General features: G+C 46.2%; 1 protein-coding gene across 1 annotated transcript; it reads right to left on the bottom strand.

The window, feature by feature from the left end:
- Window positions 1-202: 202 nt before the first annotated feature.
- hibadha (3-hydroxyisobutyrate dehydrogenase a) lies at window positions 203-16,713 on the bottom strand. Its single transcript, XM_086136670.1, has 8 exons — window positions 16,552-16,713; window positions 15,398-15,558; window positions 15,013-15,122; window positions 14,788-14,909; window positions 6,328-6,461; window positions 5,412-5,488; window positions 1,825-1,981; window positions 203-1,041 (listed from the first exon to the last, which is right to left on the bottom strand). The coding sequence occupies exons 1-8, from the start codon at window positions 16,619-16,621 to the stop codon at window positions 883-885; spliced, it is 990 nt and encodes a 329-aa protein (XP_085992796.1). The 5' UTR covers window positions 16,622-16,713; the 3' UTR covers window positions 203-882.
- Window positions 16,714-16,738: the final 25 nt, after the last annotated feature.

Here is a 16,738-nt window from a genome sequence, read left to right as displayed (position 1 = left end):
AACATGATAAGCTGTCCACTGTAGTAACCGCTGTCCCTGAAAAGGGTTTTTTTAAAAAACGTGCATTAAATAATCGATTTAAAAAGTTTCTTCGAAGCAAGTCTACTACATTATGACGAAAGAGTATGCGTTGACATCAGCTATGTTCGAGTTCAGTGTAAACATGCAGGCGGCCAAGCACGGATACACCTAAAACCCAAAGTACACAGAACACAATTTAATGAACATTTTAGTTCCACGGGGCAAAAGACAAAACGTAGACAATTATTGTGACAACAAGTTGCTGACGACAGATTTCAAAAAACACTACAAACAAAATGAAATATACATTATGTACATTTGCTTGAGTCTTGTGACTTGAAATCCAAATGAAAACGGACAACAGGAAAGACGCAAAAGTTTTCCAGTGAACAGTGTTTGACGTGGAATAATACGACAGTGGCATCGAGGTAAATTTAAGTGGATTGGGTAACATCCAACGCCCCTGAGCATTGCGCAGCGTGCCCAAAGTGCAAAACTACACATCGAAATCTCACCATATTTCACAACGAGGAGCAGGTCCTATCGCTTACCAGTGAACAACTTTTTAAGTAAAAAAAACCCCAAACAACAATTGCTACGATCATCCTGAGGAAAAATAACGGGATCAAGTAAACCTGAACTGTGTCCGTCTGTACCTTTGGTATTCCGAAACCGATTTGAGGCCAGGTTTAGCATTTCCCGGAATGTTGCGAAGTGAAAAATCGGACGACGACGACGAGGGCTTACGATGTCGAATAATTGGACTGTAGATCCGCCTAAGTGCAAACGTGTCGTCTCTCCTGAGTATTGCGGGACAAAGCGGCTCGGGTGTGAGATTGTACTTAAGCGTGTGCCTTCCGCTTACTGTCCCTCCTCCTCGCGCAGGAACTGGAAGACGGATGAGAAGTCCTTGTTGGCGTAGCCGCGGGATCCCATGACTCTGTAGATCTGGTGGGCAAGAGAACCGAGAGGAATGGGCGTCTTGGTGTTGGTGGCTGTGTTTTGGGCCAAGCCAAGATCCTGCATCGGGGAGAGAGTGAGGGAGGAGGAGGAGGTTTTAGACGGAACAACAGCAAAAAGAGTACGTCGCGGGTTTTCCCGCATGAACCCTTTTGCGCACCCCGTAACCCGATAACACGACAAGCCGTCCACTGTAGTAACCGCTGTCCCCGAAAGGGTTAAATGGCGAACCGCATCGGTTTCATCCGATATGGCAGATCGGCAATTGGACCACAAAAAGGGTTTTGCGCGGAGCATATGGACCATCAAACTGAGCAAGCCAGCAGACATGTTAAAGCCCGAAATGTGTCAGCTGGTGACCGTGATTGAAGTCGCCGGGGCTCATACATGCGGACGCACAATAACTGCGCGCTCCCACTATATAGCGACAGCTTCACGAATGAGCAAAGTAGTAAAAAAAAAAAAAAAAAAGAATTAAAAAATAATTAACACAGTAAATCGCACATGAAGCAGAATGGGGAGAAAGTAGGACCAAGGGGGTAACAAGCATCCGCCTAGCATTTGATTCCCTGCAAAATGGACGATTAAGTGAATCGAGTGGAACCCAAAACGAAGACTCAAAACTTGAAGCGCATTTCAATGGACGAAAAAGATATATTTTTAAACACATTGAACAAATGAAATTGTCAGAGGCGCCTGACAGCGGCGAGTCTGCGTGAGAGTTTCTGGATGCGAGCTGTGGCAGACAGCAGCATGACAATTTTGCTCGGGTTTTAGCGTTTCCACCGGGAACCGTGGCTCTCCTTTCCCAAAGGAGGGATACATGTAAGTTTTGTTTTTTACCTTGGCCATGAGTGTGGTTCCAAAGCCTCCCTGATAGTTGTTGGCAGAAGGGACTCCCTCCATGACACCGGGGACAGGATTGTATGTGTCACTGGACCAGCAGCGACCCGAGGACATGTTGAGGATCTTGGCCAGAAGTTTGGGGTCCAAACCCAGTCTAGAGGGAAGAGCTAAAGAGTTAGTTCACACAAACGAGCCTCTTAATCGCTTAATGAATATATAGAGAGAGATTTGAGTTTACGTTAAAAAAAAAGTACATTTGATGACATTTTGAGAACTGTTGGGATATTTCATTCATTCCATCTCTGGAGCCATTCAAGGAAAACCCCTTGAGGCGGAGTGAGGCAGGGCGTAAAGTAAAACATGGGAGAAAAATGGGTGCGGGGCAGCGCATGACCCCCGTTGAACCTTGCGCCCGGCCGCGGCCATTCCTCAGCGTTAATGGCTGAAGGTTTTGTAATGGCGCCTAATGCAGTATTGATGTTTGGCGCCACGTCCATCCTTCATCATCCCTCTTTCACGAAAAAGAGAAGTGGAAGAGGAGGAGGCGAAGTGGTTTAAGCAGCATGGGGGAGCCATAAACCTCACTGTCACTGAGCGTTTTTTTTTTTCTTTTTTAAATCTCCAGCTGCAGCGGCAGCTTCCGATTACGCATGCGAGCGGACACACGAGGAAAAGGAAGACGCAGGCGGCGTGATGGCGGAGAGGGAGTAATTCCGGCGACAAATCCGCAAAGGAACGCTCGCCACGTCAAGCCCAGTGTTAAGTTTGGGGCCTCATGCTCGGCTCGGCTGTCAATATGAAGGCAGAACCATCACGGCGCCCGGCAGCCTCCCTCCACTTCGCTCTCGTTTTGCCATTACTGCGACAGTACAGCTTTTTATTCGCCGTCTACGAACGAATTAAGGATGGTTTGCATTTACAAGAGCTCCATGGCTTTTGCCTCCTCGGCTCTTTCGTATCCCGTGTTGGATATGGAAATGTGGCATCAGTGGATCTCTCCTCCCTGATGGCTTTTTCAATCATAGCCGCCCCCCCCCCCCCCCACCCACGGCCCCTTCCGCATCTCCTGTGCTGACACGTCCCCTGTCTGAGGACTCCAGGGGACATATGTTTGACATCACCACCATCCCCCTTGCGCCACCCCCCGCGTCCACTTTCACACCCCCCACCCCCCCTGAAAATTGGACTCCTATGCCTGGCGGCCCCTCCCTACGTTCAGGGTCAGCAGCTGAAAAGGTTACAAGCTGGGCGCACAATACAAGCGCGTCCTGAGCGCACGCATCATTTGTTACCGGCGAGCTGTTGTCCTCCGTTAACGATAAATCAATGAATTTCCCCCTCCTGCTCCCGTCGCAGGCGCGCGAGCGTCAACCGCTCAAAACGGCCACGGTTGTTAGCCTGCGCGGTGGAGGTGTTCCTCGCCCGCGGTAATTTGCGCGGCGAAGGCGACATGTCACGCTTTAACAAGATTGTCACGGACACGCGCGGTCGCAGGCGGTCGACGCCGACGTGTTGCTGTGCGATGCCGACGATAGAAATGTGCTGGCGGAGATGTGATGGAAGTGAAGAGAGCGCGTTGTTTTATGTGCAAGCGGGTGGAATTCAGTTTCGCTGCGATTAGCTCCTCATCCTCACGTGACGCCAGACGAGAGCCTGACTCCTGTTTTGTTATTACACGGAGGAGGTATCGAGCGGACGCACGAGCCTGAAAAGTTTCATTCAGGGAGGCAACGAGCACATTTATAAGCGCTAATCAATTCGAGAAGATTTAATTCCTCTCCGCTAAAAACAGCAGTCTGTTGTCATGACCTTTTTCAATCGCCCGCACTAGCGTATGAATGGATGCAAGGTAGATGTGCGAAGCTATAAATCCTCTCCTTTCACGTACACCACAGGTGTCAAACTCAAGGCCCAGGGGCCAGATCCGGCCCGCCACATCATTTTATGTGGCCCCCTGAAAGAAAATCACGTGTGTCAACTTGCATGATCCTTATTAAAAAAATGTACCAAAAATGCCAAATTGCCGTGTGTCATAAATGACGTTGAAATTTTGCAAGAATTCCGTTACCCTTACAAGTAATAATGCGATAATGCAATTAAACATTTTTGTGGTTACACTGTCATAATGTCCCTTTGGGGGAAGACGTAACTCAAAAGTGGCCCGCGACAAAAATGAGTTTGACACCCCTGACGTACTCTTATTTTAAAAAAAATAAATAAATAAACAGTTGGGCCACTTTCCGACTACTTCTCTGCGGTCCTCCTCCGCCCCTTTCAGTGACTGCTTGACTGCTTGCAGAAATTACAGCAGGCACAAATGAGGCAGGGGAGAGTAGAAGGGATTAAAAGGACAGAATAAAACAAGGAGGAGGCACAAATCGGGACGAGGAAAGCGAAGCGGGGAAGAAAGACCGCCTGAGCATGTGCGCGCGTGAGCTTTGTAATTGTCATGGGTGGCGATTCCCTGCACTCTGAGAAAGTCACGCTCCGGTGGAGACGGGCCGAGCCTCCATCCGAGATCAACAAATTAGCTTGCTGAAAAGAACTGTGTGTGCGTGGCTGAGTGTGAGAGAAAATGGTGCGGTTGGGCCCAAGCGGACAGGTAAGGTTTTTGTTTGGAGAAATGCCAGCTTTATTAGCCGAACCTTGCACGATAACATTTTAGAATGTCAGTGTGTGCATTTCAGGACAATGGGTCCACACGATAATAAAACCTCTCTAGAAAAAAAAAAATGCTCACAATTGAAAATCAACTTTGGCTCAAACCTAAAAACAATAATTGGTCAGAATTTCTTGTCAAGGCTTTTGCGTCTTCGTTATAATGCGCACGGTCATTTGGTCAAAGCGCGCAGGCTTCGGTGCGTCAGCATAGAAATGGGGCGGTGTGCACACGTGTGTGTTTGTGCAATGCTGCAACGTGTAAATCCATTTTGCTCCTTTAACGCCGCCATATTTCAGTGGCCGAGCGCGGTGGCGGGGGGGGGGGGGGGGATTTATGTGCGACGACTCATGCCAATTCTATTCTTCTGCCTCCGCCATGATAAATCAGTCGCACCGCCACAGCTGCCCTCGGCCCGTGCGCGCACTCATGCGTGTGCTTCAAATCCAGGTGCGCCGTGGCATTTAAGTCGTCAAAACCCATACAAACTAGCACTGAACGGAGGAAGTAGTAGGGAGCAGTGTATTTTTTGGAAGATTGGTCATTTACATTTACGATCTCAGGAAAACAGAGGCCTCGAAGACTATTTGTGGAATCCATATGAGAAAAAAATCTGTTTCAACCTGTTCAGGATATTGGTGATTTTTAAATTTATTATTATTTTTTAATCCTCAATCTGACAAGATCCTATTTTTAACGCCCTAAGAGGTCATCTCATTTAAGTGGTGCCCACTGACAGGATCCTTGGTGAGAGCTCAATCTGTAGATGTAAATCAGAGCCAGCGACTCCGCCCCCTCATCCATCTCCCGAGCAGACACCGACCTCTTCTGCACTTTCATAAACGAAACATTTCAAAATCCGGACAGAAGCAGTAAATACAACGACGGTTACACTACGACTACGGTTTAGTCAGAATGAGCTGACCTGATGCCGAGGTTCATGGTCTCTGCGGTTCCAATCATCCCGATGGCCAGCAGCATGTTGTTGCAGATCTTTGCAGCCTTAAGAGGACGACGAAAAGAAGAAAAACGTCACCTGTCCGGCATACGATTGCATACCCCCCCCCCCCAAGAGACTCATTTTGTGCGTAGGCTTGAAGTTGTGGTTAAAACAAGGGGTGTCAAGCTCATTTCACATTGTGGGCCACATACGGCCTCGATAGATGTTAAGCGGGCCGGACCATTAAAATGATACCATACTCTGCTATAAATAACCAAAATATAGTTTCATGTCTTTCCTTTGTTTTTGTAGAAAGAATCACAAGAACATTAGGAAAATGTTGAAATTTAATGAACATATCTTTTACAAAACATTTGACAAAATGACTTGACTCTCTGTTTCAATTGGCTGTCTAAATCTGCTCATAGGTCCGAAATCCTTTCTGGTATAGTATTCCTCGTCAGGCTAATAATGGCAAAAGTTTGTCGTTTCTCGGGACATACAAGTTCAGCCGCCTTCATCATGCACCGTTTAACAAAGTCACCGTCGGAATACGGCTTGGATGCTAATGCTATTTCGCTAGCAATTAGGTAGCTGGCTTTTACTGCTGTGTTGGGTCTTTCTCAGTGACAGAATGAGACTGCTGATGTCCTCTTCTCTGATCAAAACAATGCCATCTTCTACTGTGATCAAAACAGTGTTCCCCTAGCGGATGATCCATTAATTGCAGCTCACTAAAAATATGAATTCTGTGTCTTTTATGTATTTTTTCACTTTTAAATTATCCCGCGGGCCTGATAGAACCTCCCTGGGGGCCGGTTCCGGCCCACGGGCCGTATGTTTGACACCCCTGGGTTAAACTGTGCAGGCACGGGGGGAATCACATCAGTGAGTTTTTAACCTGTCCGGTGCCAACTTGTCCGCAGTAGATGACGTTGGCTCCCATGCAGGTGAGCAGCTCCCGTGCGGCGTTGTACTCCTCCTTCGCCCCGCCCACCATGAAGGTCAGCTTGGCCAGGCTGGCAGCTCCGACACCTGAACGCACCACAGCACATGAGAGTAGATAGTAACTGAGGTGAACACCTATTGTACATTTACTGAATGTGAATTTTTCGAATCGTTGTAATCATTCTCTCTCCAACCACACCAGTTCCCTTTTAAAAAAATGTTTTGGGCGCGCAGCGGGACTTGAACCGATTGATGAGCTGCTGCCGCTTCCGCTCCGAGTCCGAATTAAGAGTAATCAATCACAAATAGAATTATTTCGAAAGGAGATGGCTACATCAGCCACTTGACTGTGTTTCAAAAGGTCGGTCGGCTTTGCGCTGGTGCCACACGCCCACGGCGGGACCGGCGTGTTAAGTGGCGGCGCACCATAGGGACAGACGCATCTTTAAAAGCCGATTGTTGCAATCATCCGCTGCACAGCCCTCGTGGGAGCTCTTGCCTTTTGTCCCGTCAGCCCTTCTCTTCGCTCCCCTCTCGCAAACACACAGACGTGTATCCAACGCGCGCACAAAACACAGCAGCTGTGCCTGAGGCCGCCCCCTCCTCTTGGGGCTATCAGTGACATGCGTGAGGGGTAATTAACTTTACACTTTATCATGTTCAATTAGGCATCCCTCCCCATGCCTGATGGCTTAAGGAGCGTGCCATGTTGTGGGAGGCAACACCCCCCCCCATCCCCTGCAGTCTCCACAGAGTCCTTAATGTGACACTATAAGACTAGCGTTTCCCCTTAAACGCTTTTGTAAATATCCATTGACAGCCCCCGCCAACAGATTACTGGTAAACGCACATGCAAATCCACACAGAAAAAGATGCCCAAAATATCAAGCAGCTTGCTCGAATCGTCCATGTTTGCACTTTTAGCTTCCCCCCCCCCCCCCCCCCCCCCCAAAGGAGGAGGGGGAAGACTTTCAAAATCTCTTCAGGGCATCGTGAAACCGCAAAGGAAAGGCCTCTTAAGACTGAACACCTAATAATGGCAGTGTTAATAATTAAACAGGGATTTGCAACTGGCAAAACAGCAGAAATCACATTATCAGTGCAGGAAAGCGGCTAGAGTCAACGCAACCAAATAAATATACGGTACTTTTATTTATTTTTTCATTCCTACCTCTTGTTTAATTAGCCCAGCTACTGTAGCATGTGTGACGACGTTCAGATTATGTCAGTGCTTAGTTGTCATCATCGCTCTCTTTCGACCACTGCAGACGCACAGTCAATATCCGTCATAATCACAAACGTTTGCTTTGCACATCATTCGAACGATCCACTTGCTTCCAGAAGGGGTTGCTTTCTATTGTACAACTGTTTGGCCACCAAATGACATGTTTATTTGTAAATGAGTCACAGAAGTTGAAAATAAGGTCAAAAAAAAAATCAGGTGCTATCAGGAAAAGTATAAGAGTCTTTTTTTTCTTTTTCCCAGCAGCAGACAAAAGTCCCGCTTTAAACCCATCCACTTAGAAAGGGCAGCGCGAGAACTACCGCTTAATTAGCAAAGATCACAGTTTGCGGACGACTAAAGAGCCAATTATTGATAGCACAGTCCATGTCCCGATCAATAGAACTCACTAAAAGGGAAACCAAGAGGAAGCTCGAGAGATGGGGAGACACCAGAGGATAAGACCAAGCGCTCTCGTCTGACCTCCCAACACTCCCTTCCCGCAAATCAACTAATCACCCTAATAAGCTCTTATGATATGTAGAGGATTTCTATCAGCAGTGGTCATGCAGGAATGATGGACGATCTATGTGAGTGAGAGAAAAAAAAAAAAAACAACAACAAAAAAAAAAGATCACTAGCATAATGTGTGTGTGCGCATCCGCTAAAGTTCAGCCGTTGTCACTAATGTGTGTGGCGTGTGTGTGTGTGTATAATGCAGTTTTCTTTGCAGGGTGAAACACTTTCACAGTGTATATTATGCACATATGCATCAGCGTGCGTGTGCAGAGGGACGTCCCGTTCTCGGGCCGGTTGTGTCAGAGACGGATTAAAGAGGAATCCTAATGAGGCTTCCCGAGAGCCCGGGTGCAACGGCTCATCCATCCCAGCGGGAGTGACAGTCGTGGATCGTTAGCACTGCACAACCACACGGCGCCCTCTAGGGGGAGGGGGAGTCAGGATGTGTGTGAGTGTGTATGGGGGTAGGAGGGCTAAGAAGACAGAAAGTTGTTATTATGATGCAATAATGGATTTCGTGTGTGTGTGTGGAAGCAAGAAGGACCACTGTACTGTCTCAAAGCGATGCACAGCTAGCGAGTATGCTAACGTTAGCATGCGGATGTGTCATTTGACCGTGAGCATTGACCGACCATCCGAGGTTTTATGTCACCCGTACAATAACGGCTCTGCATGCTTGGAACCCAAACGGTACCCGTTTTTTGCCAAATGGTCTGCTTCAATAGCAAGTCCAAACGGTGCCGAGCCGAGCAGCGGATGCGTCTTGAGAGTTGAATGGAAATTGGCTGCTTCATGCTGTTGTGTAACAGATGGGGGGAGGCACTGCGACGTGTGCGCAAAGCGGAGGTGCTCGTAGCCAACGACGCCTCTACACGCCTCTCCTCCGTCTAAGCTTCTCCTGCAGCAAAAGTTAACGAGCAGGCAATCCAACATTATTAGGGCAGATGCTTCGCAGCACGTCATTAAACATTAACGTCAGAGGGGCGAAACTTGCGGAGGCAAAGCAACATCAGAGAAACAATTTCGGGGAAGCCGGTTTGTAGTGAGCACTGTCATCGGTAGCACAAGGTTCATAACACTAAACAAAACAAACGACAAAATAGACCCAAAAACATTATCACACATACATACCCATAAAGTGACGTCCAAACCTCTCAGAAAGTTGCAGTCATACAAGTGGGTTTCACACAGGATAATGAACATATGTCTGTGAGTATTGTCATACTGTCGGTCTACATGTGTGGCTGCACCATTTGTGTTCTTATGCGTTTTGACTGATGTACTAGCATTAAGATAGTGGACTTCCATTAGACAAAGTGGTGTTTGGATAAATACACAACTTGTAATTCTCTCCGTTTTATGTTTAGTTTTGCGGTAAACTTCAGTGTTGATGACCAACTTGAAGGAACCACAATGCCCCCCAACCCCCTCCTAAATTGCTGCCAAACCGCTGCTTGTTCCGAAGTGTGGTGCAGCCATCAAGCGCTTGTAACAGAATTTTTTGCTTGCAACTCAAGACGAAAAATAAAAATAAATAATAAATAATAATCCATCATCTGAGCGATGGCTTGCAAGGGCTCAAGGTACCAGGGCACAACGCGTTTCATGGCACCACTTGAGTTTCCAAGTCCACTTGCTGTAAACAAACGCAAGCTTGTTTGCGACCAAGTTTTCTCATCTAAGTTTGGCTTTCTTTTTTCTTTTCCCCCTCCCCTAGGAGTCTATCAATGGGAGTTGACTGCCTGCAGTTTAAGGCAGCGGGGGTTAGGATGTTTAGAGGCCATCAACACAGCCTCATGTGGTCCACCATCATAATTACACCCACGGGAACATTTCTTTCTCAAACAAATTAAAAACCAAGGAAGGCGCCATAAAACCCATAACGGATATCAAGTAATTCAGTGAAACAGTACAAGGGAGTATGCTGGCCCAAATCACACGCACACATAAAAACGTACTGTCAAGTGTTATCTGCCAACTTCACTCATACGGCACTGTTGTGTTTGAAAGAAACTCTTTTTCAGCTCCAGTTAATGAGTGCAGAACCGTGAGAACTAAGTCATACAGATGAGACAGTAAATATAATCCAGTTTAGGCATCAGCTTGTATTTTAGGGCTCCGGTAGCTGCAAGTTTGCCATGCCCCGTCTATTGACCACAAGACCAACTTTAATAATCATCGCCATCATCGCCATCAGTAACCGTTCAATTCCGCCGGGTTCGAGTCCGCTCGATGGTAGGTGACAGGAGAATGGAGTGGGAAGGAGAGATCCGCAATCAATCGTTTCTCTTCCCCGATGAGGCTCATTTAGAGAGAGAGAGAGAAAAAAAAAGCGTAAACTAATAATGGTGCACAATTATTCTGCATGATAATGATAAAATGATAATGGCTGTTATCACAAGTGTCCTTCAAAATGAACATCATGCTAATTCCTCCGCATGTGAGTGACATTCGAGTTACATTTGACGGACAGAGTGGGTTCACATGACTCATTCACCAGCTGACTCTTTGTCTGCACGTGCACACAAACACACACACGGGCACGCACAAACATACACAACAGATGACATCGGGCAAGTGAGAGCCAGTCCACAGCTGCTGAGTCTACCTCCATCTGGAGCGCGGGCTCGTGTGCCCCCCCCCCCGCCTCCCACTCCCATCAGCATCCCCCCTCCATCGAACGCTACCCTGACTTCTCTTTACTACCCTTCCATTCCCATTCCCTCCCATGCGCACAGCCGTGTCACCACAACCCCGTCAATGGGAGGCTTGTTATGCTAATCGAGTCTTTGGGCCGCTGTCTCGCTAGTACTGGTTAGCCATCAAAATGACAGACTGCGACTGCAACGCCCCTCCTTCCTACTCAAGCTCCAGTCATCGGCCTTCGAGCTCTGAGACTCGTCTTCTCATTAATCCCATTCTCAGACCGGATTAACCTGGCCTGAGTTCTATCTCGGGTGGGACTGTTTTTTTTTTCTTCCTTCAATGTAACTGCATTGAGGTAATGAGCATGGAACGCATAAAGAAAATCGAATCTTCTGGGAAGTGTCATTCGGATCGATGTCCTGCCGGCCCGTAGGTACAAGTGTCAAACGGGTTGCGTACACAATCGCCACTGTCCGTTAAGAACAGAGATCATCACATGTGCCGTGAGGAAGCTATCCGATTTAGTCGCCAAAATATTATTTCTTGACGACAAGTAATGCATCGCTCGTCTTCTATCTATGCCAAAGACGTATCGTGAAACGCAGAAAAATTAAATGATGGCAGCGTATCCACTTGTTGCAAAAGTGATACAAGATCCTTGATGTCTCTTCGACAGCCCCATTTGTGAGGAAATTGAGACGAGATCATCATTATTTTAGCGTACGTACGGTTTTAGCGCCATTTTTGTTTGGTGGCGCGCTGTGAGATGTAATATAGCGCCTTGGCTTGAGAACGGTTGGCTAACACCAAATTAGAGAATCGTGCAGATGTGAGCAAAGCATACCCGTAAGTTTTAGGAATAGATATGATAATCAATTCATCAACTTGTCTTCACAGTCGCGGGTAAGATGGGCCCCATCCCATCGGACTTTTTGGCTTGAGGCGGCTTGTAGCCTCAGTCTCAATCAGCCCGCAGCCCAAAGAAGGACAACATGACATCAGTGAAATATAGCCCACAAAGTCCTGCGGGAAATATGATTCTGCTGAACTAGACTTCCAAACATTTGGTGAGATTTTCCCATCCTATTAAAATATAGAAGAAAAGAAATACATTTTCCTCATGGTCGCTAAAGGCAATGGAGCCAAATGCCTATATCGAGTACATTTATAGCATTGTTACTGCGACCGGCGTGGATTTATTATTTGTATAGCAGACAGGCCACATTCACTACATACTGTCTGACATTGCGGTCTGGCATCAATTTTACTGCCTTGTGAGTCGTTGTTTTTTTTTTTTTTTTTTAAATTGGAAATAATGGTCCGTGTTTCCGATGAATAAATTTTGACGTTTATAAATGTAACTGAAATCGCAGGCCGGTACACTGGCAAGACGGACTACAGACAAAACCGTTGCCGGCCTTGGTTTTGGAAAAAAAAAAATCTCCTTCAAACTTGAGAATGACGTTCCAACAGTCAGCAAATGATACGCTGCAACCAATGAACTGCGTTTGATGTGGCGTGGATATGATTAGTGCTGTGTGTAAATAAGCAGTCGGTCGAGGTCTTTTAAGGCCTCGCCAATGAGCAGCATCCGCCTGATCCAACAACAGCTCAGCTATTCTCATTTCCATTTGCGGCAACATTGCTTTCCCAGTGCTGGGGAAAAAAACTCACACAATGAAAGTTGGGTTTTTCTTGGGGTGGGGGGTTAAAGCCGTCATGCGTGGCACACAGGCACCAACACAGGCATTCTGGGTGATTACTGCTAACGACCTCGCCACGTGTTAGGCAAAGCTTCTATTTTTGCAAGTTGTGTGCCAACACCCTTGGCTTGTGACATAAGAGTATTGCATTTTACGGGGGGAGAGGGTTGTGCGAGTGAGGGCGCTATAAGGAGAGCCGAGACCCAGTCTCGGCGTGAATATACTGCACAATGCCCTCATGTAGTCGAGCTGCATTAGCATTGGCACTAGCCAAGGTTTTGCAGATGCCATTGAAGGAGGCTTGCCAAAGAAAACGTTTCTTCCATCTTGGATTAAGTTATTGAATTTCTAAATTGACTTGTAGTCCTTATAATAATGATTATATTAAATTGGTAGCGCCTTGACCTGTTTGGCTGTATCTGGATCGGCAGCAGGAATTTAGAGTTGGGTGGGGCAGTTTTGCCATTTCAAAGGCAACGCAGGTTCCTGTCTATCACCAGTTTGTGTTTTTATATGCGGATGGTTGCAGACTTCAGCCTGTTTAGAATGATACATAAGAAGAATTAAAAAAAAAAAAAACACGACGGCTTCCGTAGGCCTTTTTCACAGCAAACATTTGGATGATTCTCAGACTGAATGACGGAACTGTTTTTAAAACTCCACAAAAGCGTGACAACTCAGGACTTCCATTGAAGAGCAAGCAAGGGATTAAACAATAATCATGAGCACCTAATTCAAGGCGGTGCTCTGCTTACTGTGACATGTTTCGCTTGGCCTGTGGAAAAAAGCAGGGTAGTCAGAGAGCCCAGTTTTTAATTTTCACAACCCTCTGTGTGCACCCTATTTGGGTAGGGTGCCATCTCCTGGTAGGAGCAGAGTATATTAATTAGGTTCCCATCAAAGAAACAAATGTATGTAGATTAATTATTTTGGTTTGCTTATTTTGGTGTGCTAATGGAATGCACTCACTCAACGCAAAGAGTTTCAATGAACTACATATTTTTCTGGTTTAGAGAATGAACGGATGGACGTAAAATCTAATTTCTGAATGTGGACGGCATAGCTCATTGCTAATTGCTAAATAGCACGCAAAGAGTAAAAAAAAAAGGTCAATCATTGGTCATCTCGGGCTCGTAAAAGAGGCTTATTTGGGAGACAGGGAAGAAGCACAAACCTTCACAGAGGAGTGCACACACTAACTGTTCACTGTCTGTCGTATGTAAACAGCGTGTGTGTTAAGGGAGAGTATCTGGCTTAAGGGATCTGATCTCCAGTCGCTCGCTCCTGCAGACGCCAGCTGGTAAACATGCCAAAGGCCCAGTCTGTGTTTGTAAGGGGAGCGCACGGGCAGCGGAGTGTGTCGTGATTAATTTGGCATTGTGCAATCGAAAGTCAGCTACTGTCACAAATAGCAGGCGGGCGCGTTCCCGGAATGTGGCACGCTTGAAATGCACACCGAAACCCAAATTTACTTGCGAGTCTGATGAGATGATGCGGCGGACCGCTTAACGGTGGAAGGGTCTCCCTCTCGTCTTATCGTCCTCCTCTCCTCTCCCCCATTTGAGGAAAGCTTTTCTCCTCTTTATGACTCTTTATCCCACATGAAAGGCACGAACATGGGATAGCCGCCATTACTGCTCCATCAACATGAAAAAGCTCTGACGTGGGACTTCTCCAGCACGGCTCGGCCCATTAAGAGCGACGGGCGATCCTGTGCTCTGTCAAGGAGCCATCACGAGCAGACAGCATCGTCATAATGAGGACTTAAAACCTCAATCTTGCCTCGAGAAGCTCTCGGTCAAATGCAGCAATAAAATCCCGAGATGGCACCTGACTGGCTCAGTAATTACAACCCATGTTGCGGTATTAACCCTAAAGGTCCCACGGTTTAAATTGACAAAGAGTGCAAGACAGGTCAGGAACTTGGCAATGGGGTCACAGGATTACCACTGCGGTGGGTACAATTGGATTCTTCTTTACTTTCACTCCTTTATGTCTAACACCAGAGCGTTTGGTTAAGCGAGAAATAAAACTGAAGTAGTAATGGCTTAGAAAATAAAGTCCTTCAAATACATTTTCCCTCTTTAAATAGTGGCCTCTGCTCTATGAGACGTCATTCCCCAAGTCATCAGAATGTCCTAAACTTGAATGAATAAACGCCATTGATGGAGATGCTATCATGACGAGCCATAGATTTTTTTTGGTTTGTTTTGCTCAGTCAGCGGCGAAGGTTTGTGAGTTTTGCGCACGGCCTATGGTCGCTCATACTCGGAAGCTTTTGCTGCTCAGGACGATACAGGCTGAAAAGTGCAAAATGTTTTACCTCCTGACACCGGTGCGTCCATAAACACAGCGCCCATCTTCTCCGCAGCTAACGCCATCTCTTTCGAGACGGCAGGGTCGATGGTGGAAGAGTCGATCAAAAGTGTCCCCTTCTTTACTTTCCTAATGATAAACCAAACTGAATTTTAGTTCCACATTTACGAAACACAGCAAATGTTCTTTTTGCATGCATAACACCTGAATCGGGAAAGTATCGAAAACATACTTAAGGATGCCGCTGGGGCCTGTGTAGACTTCTATGACGTTTGGACTGGAAGGAAGCATTGTAAAAATGCGGTCTGCTTTCTCAGCGACTTCTGCAGGGGAGTCCACTACCTATAAAAATAAATACATTTCATACGTCGCCAAACACAAACACCCTCTCATTGAGCAAAAAACCTCCACAGAGGTGGTCATAAGAAACTACTGGTAAGAGTTGTCAAACTTCAATCGAGTGCCCGTAGGATTTGAATTAGGTAGACTGTCACTGGTGGATGCAGCATTTCATCAACAAGTCACCAAATTAAAAGCCAACTATTTGAGCACAAATATTACAACCCCCCCAAATTACATATCTCCCCTTTAAAATTCATTGACAGGTTGTGTGTTACCTGGGCACCGAGATCCCGCAGCTCCTTGCAGGACTCAGGAAAAACGTCAGTAGCAATAATGGGGTACCCATTTTTCAGCAGGTTCTTGGCCATGGGACTCCCCATGTTTCCCAAACCAATAAACCCAACTGGTGTTTTCGAGGCCATTGATCGCATGGACACTGAATGGGGTAGTGGAGGGGTTAGGGGTGGAGAAAGATGGAATCTTGATGAATTGAAATTCAAAGGCGTGCAGTAGAGTACAGTAGCTGGCTGCAATAAACTCCTAGCTTAGTTGTGACAAGCCAAGTGACAAGTCTCATTCAGTCTTTTGCAAGATTAACGTTCCTAAATAAAACACAGCATGGGGGGAACGCAATGAGAATCAGATTAAATATCATCAAAAACATTGTTAAATGACGTGCAAGTCACTTACAGCCAGCTTTTGGGAACTGCGGCCAGGCTATTAAACAGTTCAGGCTCAGCCAAAGCCCTGGCAGGGTAACAATACTAAACACTGGCAGTTTACCAACCAGACAACAAAAAGGCTTTACAATTAAGTACAAACGACAAGTCTATCTTAAATCTGCCAAACCATAGTAAGCCAAGTTCATCACAGTAGTGCTAATTAGACAAACAAGGCTTACTCGTGGTCCAGTGCCATCAGAAAATAACAATAACTGTTGAGTGTTTCGAACAACAATTTGCGCCAAGTACTGGTTCTTTTCACTGTCTCATATCGGCTTGAAAAGTAAATTAATCGTACATGTGATGAAGTACTGTTAGGTGCTCTTTAAATATTGTTTTGGTTATTGCAAGAATTGAATATTTATAAGCTCTTGCATGGTATTTATCCGCCATGTGGACCTAATGAAATGCATTTGACAATTGATAGATTTGACAAATGATAGATTTGAAATCACACCAAACAGAGAACGCACACAATAATAGTAGCATTAATACATCACATTTCACATACATACGAACATTTAATGGCTAATGTAAGGTTACAATTATTGCACGATGAATTCTCAGAGCAGGTGGTCAACAATAGAATTATGACGTCAATGTGTTAACCCAGCTAGCATTGGCGAACATACTGGGGAAGTCACGATAGCTAGCATTTTCTGGGTCCGAACACACGGAAATATAAGACAGAAAAAACGATACATTACCTAAGGTGGGGTTGACATGTTTATTCCACTTTAATAAAATATTTCGACACCCTCTCAACAACGCTGCCATGCTTCTCTCCCCTTGACCTAGGCAGTAGGCATGAAACCGTGACAGTTTTCCACGCCGGTACAGCAAACTCGAGCAGTCATGATTGAAAGTTAGTTCAACCAATTGTAGTTTGAGAAT

The sequence above is a fragment of the Hippocampus guttulatus genome, chromosome 18 (genome assembly GCF_054856545.1).
Source record: "Hippocampus guttulatus isolate MCC_2025c chromosome 18, RoL_Hgut_1.0, whole genome shotgun sequence".
Taxonomy (NCBI): Eukaryota; Metazoa; Chordata; class Actinopteri; order Syngnathiformes; family Syngnathidae; genus Hippocampus; species Hippocampus guttulatus.
The sequence above is the reverse complement of the archived record's forward strand: the minus strand, read 5'-3'. Positions and strand labels throughout refer to the sequence as shown.